Consider the following 10,892-nt stretch of genomic DNA (forward strand, 5'->3'; position numbering starts at 1 on the left):
AACAGTCGCTTCGTCGGCGATGTCTGCCCCATCAGGTCTTGTGATTTTGAGTCCTATGTACAACAGCGTATTGTTTACGTCAATGGCCTCCACTGTTCCCTGTGATGAAAAACTCCAACGGCAATGTGTCAGATATTGCCGATATAGGGGGTACTTCTACATATGTGTTTTTTTTCTATCGTTGTTTGTGTCAAAGGAATTGTGAAGTCCAACTCTTCGCTAACGATGTTTTTAGCAGCAGTCTTGAGATGAGGTTTAGCAATGTTGAACCCTTTTTTTAATAGTGGCACGGCCATTCAAAAAAGTCAGCGAAAAATTCCACCAAGCCCTGATCCGTACATTACAGTACTGCCCGCATATCCGGGCAACACCCCACCGGCCTGATTTTGATAATAAGCCACATAACGTTGTGGATCCTGAGCGTACGGGTTAAATGGTTTTATCGTTTTAAAAATCTGAGCCTTTGTCTCGCAGGCCTAAAATAAAGCTTCACAACCACTTTACCGTACTTGAATGGCACGCTATAGTTTTGATCAGTTTTTACTTCTATAGCGAGTCACTGATGTGGGTTTTAGACACAGGTACGTAGTGCACCTTGTCGTATCTAATAGTGACTATCTCATTGTCTTTCCCTGATATATGTATGCATCTCAACAACGGTACAAAGTAGTCGCCCACAACTTGATGCTCAATTATATCAGTGTACACAAAAAGTGTGTAGAACCACCCGTATATATCAATGGGGTTCAGTGCATAAACTCTTTCCAGATGCCTTTCAGACGTCTCTGGCTGTTCAGCCAGGTCAAAAACATCCTCCGTGTTTAAACCCAGAATTATTGCGAGTTTTCCATAGAACTTTAGAGCTATGTCACGCCTTGCCTGTATGTATATTTTGTTTTTTACAGAGTCATAACCAAACTTTACATGGTGTGGAACTAAGTGTTGATTAATCTCATCAACTAACTCTAATGCTCGGGTAAAACCCCGCGCGCAGCTTGCATCCAGTTGACCCTTTAGATTTAATAATGAGGATAAAAGATCCATCTACATCGCGAAAGTCTCCCAAGTTCTTGGATAGTGGAATTCGATTAAACCAACCAAACCAACAAAGCTCAAGAAAAGGCCTTTTTAAAGTTTTAAATTGCAATTTGAAAATGTGGATGGTTTCATAAAAATATGTATTTGTCAACATTTGGACAATAACACAAAGCTGAAACCTCTCCCAAGTTACATATTTCTGTATACAGCAAACACGAAAACATATGGGTAATAGCCTTTGCAATATAGTCTACAGATACAGAGACTACAAACTATGTTCATTAACATTCTGGAGAAACTGTGTTAATATTTTGGTATTCTTTGGCGATAGGAAGTCAAAATCATTGCACAAACATGTTTTATTAAAGCTTGGACTTTATATGATATTCTTTATATATATATACATATATATATATATGTATATATATATATATATATATATATATATATATATATATATATATATATATTATTTGACACTTTCGAAATATTACTATGATCGAATTTTTAAAGAGGTTCCCCTTTTTTCTTCCGCTTGAAGTTCCCTTTCTTGTCGCGCGATTATTCATAACCAGGAAATCAAATGATTTCCATAACAAGCCGGAATTAACGAGGTTACGTCCTAATAATCATTTAATTTACACTACCTAATTAAGGCAATGTCTAATAGACTATTTATGACTTGAAAGGTGCAATTCGCGACCCGTTTGAGTGGGGGAAAAAATTCTGCACATTCATATCAATTTCGAAAGCTATCGGGTTAACTCTCAGTTCCGTAACGAAATCGGCTATCATGGAGTTAATGAAATGTTTTCTTGCGTTTGTGTTCTCAAGCTGCATGATCCGCACAGGTAAGGGACGTTTATTTGACAGTAGACTACAGTTAAAAGCAGGGCAAGTAGCCTACCTATTATTTAAAATTTTACTAAATAATGCTACTCGTTTCGTGTCGTGTTGGGGTTAATCCAGTAATTATTATTATTATTATTATTTTGCAAGGGAGTTTTTTATAAGACAAATCAATCGCCTTACCTATTATTTCGTCTAAACACGTTATAATAAGCGCTAAAGGGTACACAAATGCCAAAGAAATTGGCTATTTTGCCATTGTGGTCGCATGCTACTTATAAAATAAAATAATGAATTAATATGTGAACTTGAATTCGTATACTACTTGGTGGTGGTTGTAATTTCAGCGCAGTAATAATAGCAGTTGACCAAAAACATTCTTTGAATAATTAATATTAGGCATACTTTCCACTCTGTCTTAACCCTCTCTCCCTCTTTCCCCCTCTTCCACTTCAGTGGTTGAGAGTCAGTCTGTCAGTGTTGAGCCACAGGTTACTGCCTACTTGGGGGGTGAAGTCACACTGCGTTGCCAGTTCATTCAGGGAGGCTCAAGTGCAAATGCCACACAGGTCGAATGGAGGAAGGAATCATTTTCCAAACCTTTAGCCGTTTTCCATCCTCAACTTGGTAAGAATTACTCCAAATCTTCGGGTGGACGAGCCCGTTTCACCAGCAGCTCTGTGGATGATGCTTCCATCATCATCATTAATATTAATGAGACAGATGCGGGAAAGTACACCTGTACATACACCACTTTCCCTTTGGGAAGCAAGGAAGCCACCACCACACTCACTGTGAAGGGTAAGAGAGCCACATTTCATACTGTATCAGTTTTTCTTTGAAGTTCCAGTGCTGTTGTTTGTTTTTCAAACTGGAGGCAGTATAACGTATTAAATTTTAGTTCATTCAAGTGTAACAGGACCACCAAATTACATCATGACATATATATTTCCTGGCAGAATTCAGTAAGAAAAACGTTAAAGACAGATTCCTTCTCACATTATGATTTTAGAGTTTTGAAGATTATGTGCAGGAAGATTTTGTACTACAGACTGTTTCTATCAAACACTGCTTAAATAGTTCCTGGAATAACTATCCCATGTGAATATTCAGAAAGTATTCATAATAAAAATATTCAATATATATTTTGTTTCCACTGGCCTGTTACAATTATGTTATGAATGTACATTAGAGTTGTAACCAAACAATCATGCTAATGGCTGCAAATGCATATCCAAGCAGACAAACCCTGGGAGCACTCAACAGCAGTGGCGTCTGGGATTGTAACTGCCCTGCTGCTCATAGTCCTCATAGCAGCAGCACTGTGCTTCATCATGATGAAGAGGAGGCAGAGGTGAGAGGCTTTGGTTATTTCAGAGAAAAAAGAACAGGCTCCCGAGTGTGCAGTTGTAATTAAAAAATTCACGATCAATTGAGACCACTTACCCATTGCAAAGAATGAGTTTTCCCATCTCCAATGTTGCAATCTTCACTGTTTTGTTTATATTTTTTGTACAATTAATTATAACATAAAAATAATGTGTTGACTGTAGGAATATCATCATCCTAGATTTGTGTATCTAGATTTATGATATATTTAGGAATAAAAAACTTAAATAATGTAATGTAATGTAATCTTCCACTTTGTTTTTAATATTTGGTATGCAGAAAATGATTTCAATTTAACTTTGAAGAGGGATATATACACTACATGCCAAAGGTATGTGGACGCCTGACATCCAGCATCTCATCCAAAATTATGGGCATTCATTTGGAGTTGGTCCACCCTTTCGTGCTATAACAACCTCCAGTCTTCTGGGAAGGCTTTATACTAGATGTTGGAGCTTTGGTGCAGGGATTTTCTTCCATTCAGCCAGAAGAGCATTAGGTCGGGCACTGATTGGGCAATTAGGACTGGCTCGCGGTTGGCTTTCCAGTTGATCACCATGGTGTTGGATGGGGTTGAGGTCAGGGCTCTGTGCAGGCCAGTCAAGTTCTTCCACACCGTTCTCGAAAAAAACATTTCTATATGGACCTCGCTGCGTGCCCGGGGGCACTATCATGCTGAAACAGAAAAGGTTCTTCCCCAAACTGTTGGGGAAGCACAGAATCGTCTATAATATCATTGTATGCTGTACCATTAAGATTTGCCTTCACTGGAACTAAGGGGCCTAGCCCAAACTATGAAGAACAGCCCCAGACCAAGGGGTGTCCAGCTACTTTTGGTCATATAGTGTACATTGTTAACTCATATAGGTTCTTAAGGGTAAAACTATCAAACGATCATAGTATAAGTCACCATTAAAATGTTATAGAGGTCAAGCATGCCACAGGTATTTGGTGGTATTCTGTATTTTGATGTTTTTACAATAGAAAATTAAATTAAGGAATAAAACATTTTAGCATATGTCCAGCATACATGTACCGCAGCTTGTGTCTGGTTTAAGTGGTTAGCATTAGAGTAACTGCTTCCTGAAGAAGATCACACCAGTCAAAATGCATGTAGCTCACTGATTACTGTACCACAAGGGCAGCAAATGCAGAGAATCTAAAATTTCAAACCAAATGCAGCACCTAATTTCACAACAACTGTAAGTTATGCATCTGAAAAAAAAAGGTCTGTGTGTGCGTATTTGTGTGAATGCATAAATCTATATATAATTGTATAAACAGATACGCGTACATTATGTAGTATATAAGTATGTAAATTTATACATGTAAAGGCCACTGTTGTTTTGTGTAATGAGGAGGGATAAGCTGAGATGCAAAAGTGGCACGGTAGATGTCACATGGTGTGAAATGCGCCGCAGAAACCTCACTGCCGTGCATGGCTTCCCCAGATGCGACGCTGCGCCCCAGAGCCGCAGCAGCAGAAGCAGCAGCAGCAGCAGCAGGCGTAAGTGTCAGACCCATTCACCACATGACTTCTGCATGCCCATTCGACACAAAACCAACTTCCTTCATCAGCGCTTTTCCAGCCAGCCAGTTAACGTTTTGAGAAAAGCTCCGTGTCGTTCTGTGTTTCAGGGGCAACTCGGGTCACTGGGAGAGAAGAGGAGGTACGGTCATGCAGTTTCTTAATGATCTGATTCACATGTTTGGTGGTGGGGGGTGGGGGGGTGGGGGGGGGTGGCTGTCATGGTGGTCCGTGAAGGACAGAATTTGCCTGATATGGTTACAGAAAAATAAAAAAAAATCAATTGTGCTGCAAGAGATCTGAAACATCTAGCCAACCATTGGCAAGGAGACGGTGGAATCATAAGGACAGCCAGCATGCCATAGCAGCTGGCAGTGAATGGGCATAGTGTAGGACCATTTCCCCCTATTGTACGTCGCTTTGGATTAAAGCGTCTGCCAAATAAAGGTAATGTAATGTCCTGTATGAGGTGGCACAGTGGTGCAGCGGATAGCACTGTTGCCTCGCAAGAAGGAAGTTCTGGGTTGATGTGTCAGCCAGATGGAGTTTGCATGTTCTGCAGGTTATGAAGCTTCCAAGGGCCCTGACTGACAGGAGCCCTCAAAAAATATTAGAACAGGACTTTGTGGGGGTAGCGGGGCCCAATGCGGGATCTCTTTTCATGGGGCCCCAAAAGTCCCTGGTGGCCTACGGACATTAGAAGTAGGGAGTGAAGTGTGGACAGACTTTTTTTCCCTGAACTGCTGGATGTGCTCAGCACCACGTTGATGAGAGCAGGGCAGCTGTCTCCCGTTCTCCGGAGTGCTCCGTTTGTTTTTCACATCGTTTTTATTCGCAGTGCCGATAATCAGGCCAGAGCGCTACCGCGTCTTGTGGCGAAAAACAAAACAAATCGGCATTTTGGAAGGCCTGGCAGTGGTGGCTGATTGCCTTCAGATAGATAGATGCGTAGAGGGCCTAAGGGAATTTGACTTTTGTTCAAGTTGAGCTTGTTTTCGTTTGTATACTAGCGCTGGGTAACTCTTCTACCGCTGCTGTGAGTGCCATCCCTGAGGTGCTCTTGTGTTGGTGCATATGAGCTGGGACATCTGTCCAGACAAATTTTGATTATGAGATCTAATGACATGATCTAATGACAATGGGGCGACATAGCTCAGGAGGTAAGACTGATTGTCTGGCAGTCGGAGGGTTGCTGGTTCAAACCCCGCCCTGGGCGTGTCGAAGTGTCCTTGAGCAAGACACCTAACCCCTAACTGCTCTGGCGAATGAGAGGCATCAATTGTAAAGCGCTTTGGATAAAAGCGCTATATAAATGCAGTCCATTTACCATTTAATGAGGTTACGAACATGGGCTCAGCCCCGTGTGACTGGAGATGTGCACATCCATGTATAATATCAGCTTTAAAGGAAACATGAACTAAAAAAGCTGAGATAAGTGCATCTTTCTGTTTCAAAATTGCTTCCCTTTTATTTCCATTTTGAAAAGCGTGGTTTTTACGGTCTCATAGTGACATCACAGGCCTCGGCTGTAAGAACCAAAAGCAGAGCTCTAATAAAGAACAGAGAACTCTGAGATCATTTTCCAACTTACCCCCTTTTTTTGGCTTTATTAGGGCGTAACCTACGCAGACATGCGTGGGTTTCGGCCTGCCCAGGGCGGCTCTGCGATCCTGACGTCCAGGGAAGGGACGGAGTACGCTGAAGTGAAGCGCAGCGTGGAGGGGTGCGGAGAGGTCACCTACGCCCAGGTGAACAAGAGATGATGGAGCCGATGCCTGATGTCTGCGGGTGCAATGAGCCAGCGGGGGTGAGATGGCCCTGGACTCATGCCATGGAGGGGGGGGGGGGGGGGGGGCGCTGTTAACTTGACTTTGCCTGAGCTCGAGAATCGAGCAGAACGTCAAATTTCGGAAACTATATGTGTGAAAGAACTTATGTGACGTCAGAGCAGCTTGTATCATACTGTAAGGAAATGATGCACTTTAGCGTTTGCTATGAAAAAAAAGTGTAACTGTCATTGTGCAAAGCAGAAACTACCTGTTGGAAGGGCTACCTGTAGTGTCCAGCATTTACATTTGACTGCAGGGAGACATGGGCAGTGTGCAGGTACAAGGTACAGGTACTATGACGAAAAGCTTGATCGCCCTCTTTCAGTTATTTCAATGCTAAGGGTACATACTGGTTTTCAGACTTTTAGTGGGAAGAATGACTGAAAACCAGTATGTACCCTTTAATTAAAGACAAGCTGAACAGAATGGCTCCAAATACACAAGAAAACTGCTATTTCTGCTTAATAAAGTGTTTGCCATTCAACAATCTCATCCCTTTTTATGAGTACCTTGTTAAATGGTAAATGGACTGCATTTATATAGCGCTTTTATCCAAAGCGCTTTAGAATTGATGCCTCTCATTCACCCATTCACACACACATTCACACACCTACGGTGAAAGGCTGCCATGCAAGGTACCAATCAGCTCGTTGGGAGCAATTAGGGATCAGGTGTCTTGCTCAGAGATACTTCGACATGGCCATTTTTACTGTTCCATGTACCCAAGGGGGCGACATAGCTCAGGAGGTAGGAGTGGTTGTCTGGCCAAACCTCCGACTGCTAGACAACCGCTCTTACCTCCTGAGCTATGTCGCTCCCTTGGGTAAATTGAACAGTCAAAATCAGTATATGTATCTATGCTTTGACAAGTAATACACTGACACAAAGTCCAGTTGAATCTGAAATATTATGTATCACACGCACACACACACAAACACACACACACCCAGACACTGTAACAGTAACGCGGCCACACACAGACACTGAAATATGAGTTCACACAATTACACACGCTGGAAGAGGTTTGGAGTCCGGCAGAGGCAAAAGCACACACTAAATTACAGGCAGATAAAGACCACACATGGCATAACTCAGAGAGTTTGAATATTTCTTTTTATTCAAAACGCATTTGTGTGTCTATAGGTTTAACATCAGAGGGTCGCTATAGAGAGCATGTTGTGATCGTCACCTCGCACCCCCCCCCCCCACCGCCAATCCACAAGCCAGATGTTGGAACCCTTCTAGTGACCCTTGCGATTCAATAATAATAATAATAATAATAATAATCAATTTAGCACTATTATAGAAATATAAAAATAACAAAGAATCAAAAAAGTTCAAAAGAAAAGCTGCTTTTGTTGTTTTTTTTCTTTAAGTGGCATCCCCCGCTAGTTCTGCCTTCCATCTTCATCCCTTCTTCCTCACTAGCCCATAATTTAGAACACCTGCTCCACCCCCTGGACCTCAGGATCCAGTGTCACAGAGAGCACTTCCTCTACCCCCTGGAAAAAAACAAAGACCATCTTAGCTTTGCAGTATAGCTTGTAATCATTTGTCCTACCACCAAAGAGCCTGTCTCTAGGTTTCAATAGTGTCGGGTGTGTGTATGTAGATATAAATTCGACAACGGCAGGATTGTTTTGTTTAGCATGCTTCAGCTCGCATTCCCACATAACTTCAACCTTCACCCCATGCGTCTTTGTAAGAGTTTCCAGTTTGTCATCAAAACGCTTTCTTAAAACCCCATATGGTATGTGGTGTGGTTAAACGGGTCAAGCCCTGTACTTTCTATAAATTCGTCACAATATTTTAAGCACGCCTCTCTTAGCAGGAAGTCAAAAACACCATCAGCGACTTCGTTGTACCACTTGTCAAACTCGACCTTGTCCTTATCCGACGTGGCCTCATAACCATAGTAATGTTTGTCGGCACAAGGGCCTCGGTAGTTGTTATTTTCCTGATTGTTAAATTTGTGTGGGAAATGCCCTTTCTCCACAGCGCTCAGATTTAACGCTGCGGCCGTTTTAGCAATATGTATAGGGATGAACAAGTAGCTATCTGTGTATCGCTGCTTAAAACACTCGTCGTACATGGAAATCAGCCTACACCCCATCATGGTGATTTTTGGAGTAATGCCCACTTTGGAAAAATGTTCCAAGAGAATAAAATGGACAAATCCCGCAGCGTTGTGTGCTAGCCATATATAACCTACATAAGTGGAACATCTACTCAAAAGTTTTTCAATACAGTCACCCCCTTCATCTGTAAGCTCATCGCCGTTAAATGTGATGGCACAGACAAAGTTAGCACTGTGTTTGCCATTCTCAAACCATGTCTCAAAGTCAAAGAAAATGTAGCTACTTGTTGTACGTTTTTTTTAACGCGATAGGTTGTATGTAGCAATTATGTTCTGCATCTGGTAACAAATCTTCGCCGCAATGAACACAACGCCCTGTAACACATTTGTGCGCTTTTGGTTTTTTTACACTGACATGGTAGCATCTGTTACATTTCTCATAATACTTTGTAACATCACATGGCGCCACTAACACTCCTGACTCACCCGTGGAAACTGGCTGTTTGTGTTTCTAAAAACAAAAGCCTGATTTGCAATACCTTTAACAATCATTGCAATATTTTGGCATTCTCAGATTCTTGTGACATTCAGAGTCATTGCACACATCGCAAATGAACTTGCAACTGTGGCCACGGCGATTACTAAATCCAGCATAGCAAAACTGACTACCAACAGGTCTGGGTCAACACGTGTCACTACATGCCCGGGCAACACACAAATATATAGTGTCATATAAATGTATAGTGTCAAAAACCTCACTGGCAAACGGTTGTCTCCTTTTAAACTGTCTGGGGAGGTGTCAGAAATATCACTGACAAACTAGCCTGTCAGTCAAACTGACCTGTCAATCAAACTGACATGTCAATCAAGCCGACCTGTCCATAAAACTGACAGGGGGGTCATAAATCATTTTTGACAGAAAGTGTAGGATATATACTACTACCCTACAAGCAAACATATAATGTATGAAGCTCCTGAAAGCATGCCATACAGTAAGTCAAAAAAAAAAACTTTAAATATCATATTTGTCACTGATGCTGATGTAGTTCTTCTTTAGGTGAATGAGCTTCAAGACCAATTGGCTGAGAGAACATTTCTGTGAACATTTCTGTGTCAAGATTCTTAATAAAAATGAAAGACTTACATGAATGACTTCAGGCCCAGTTCTTAAACCCCTACATGCACCAAATATCTTCCTGTTGACGCACTCCGCCCTTTTCTGCTTTTTCAGTAACACGCAGTACATTCTGTTTTCCATGTAATGACTGAAGATGGCTCTGTGGGGATGTATGATGTTTGACTTAGTGGACAGAAAATGGAAACGGCAATGTGACTTGCATATAGCCATCTCCCGTGTACCATCGCATTTCCAAAAACATCTGGACAAGATCAGTAGACTGGTGGATGCATTTAAATATTGGAAATATAGCAATAGAATAAACAGCTTAAATGATAATTATCTTGATGGATTGATTACATATTACTTGTTTTTGCCTTTGTCTTTTTCTTTATTCTACATTTATGAATTTGTCCAGAGAAAAAAATTCAGAAAATTCACTACATGGCTTTGTTAGGAATATCTTCCAACTAAATACACATTGAAAACAGATAACAAAATACATCGAACAATAACTGAATATGTTAAACAGGACCATGGAGTTTATCTCAAGTTTATCTTCAGCATCTGAAAGAAAAGGAAAGAGAGGTATTATTAGAACTATTATTATTAGAATTGCTGCAGCTCAGAGACACTAATGACGGTTACACGGGTGACGGGTGGTTAGCAGCACTGTTGCCTCAAAAGAGGAGGTTCTGGGTTTCAGTTCTGGCTGGCCTAGATCCTTCCTGCATGGAGCTTGCATGTGCTCCCCATGTATGTGTGGGTTTCCTCCAGGTACTCTGGTCTCCTCCAGCATTCCAAAGACATGTGGCCCAGGGTCTTCTGATGAAAAGCTAACTCTGGCGCTCACTTACAGATACATTATCCGTGTGCTTTGTCCCTGTCAAACACACTAAATGAATTTGTTTTAATTTTTAATAATGTGGCTCTGTTGATTTAGCTCAGGAGATCCCAAAACTTTGTCCTGGTGTAATTCTGTGTGGAAAAAAAAAACAGCCTGCATAATGTATGTGTACTTCTGTTGCATCTAGGATAGAATCCAAACAAAAAGAACCCACAAAC

At 41.4% G+C, this 10,892-nt stretch overlaps 1 protein-coding gene across 3 annotated transcripts; it reads left to right on the forward strand.

Annotated features, from left to right (window-relative positions):
• The first annotated feature begins 1,592 nt into the window (after positions 1-1,592).
• On the forward strand, positions 1,593-7,125 carry LOC118222894 (nectin-3-like protein). Of its 3 annotated transcripts, none has more exons than XM_035408819.1 (6): positions 1,593-1,889; positions 2,344-2,688; positions 3,127-3,241; positions 4,698-4,783; positions 4,915-4,946; positions 6,418-7,125. In XM_035408819.1, exons 1-6 carry the CDS (start codon positions 1,832-1,834, stop codon positions 6,565-6,567), a joined length of 786 nt encoding a protein of 261 aa, XP_035264710.1. In that variant the 5' UTR covers positions 1,593-1,831; the 3' UTR covers positions 6,568-7,125. The 3 variants fall into 3 exon arrangements, with proteins under 3 accessions (XP_035264710.1, XP_035264727.1, XP_035264718.1); XM_035408836.1 differs by having other exon boundaries at positions 4,728-4,783; XM_035408827.1 differs by having other exon boundaries at positions 3,130-3,241.
• Positions 7,126-10,892: the final 3,767 nt, after the last annotated feature.

The sequence above is a fragment of the Anguilla anguilla genome, chromosome 1, assembly GCF_013347855.1.
Source record: "Anguilla anguilla isolate fAngAng1 chromosome 1, fAngAng1.pri, whole genome shotgun sequence".
Classification (NCBI taxonomy): Eukaryota; Metazoa; Chordata; class Actinopteri; order Anguilliformes; family Anguillidae; genus Anguilla; species Anguilla anguilla.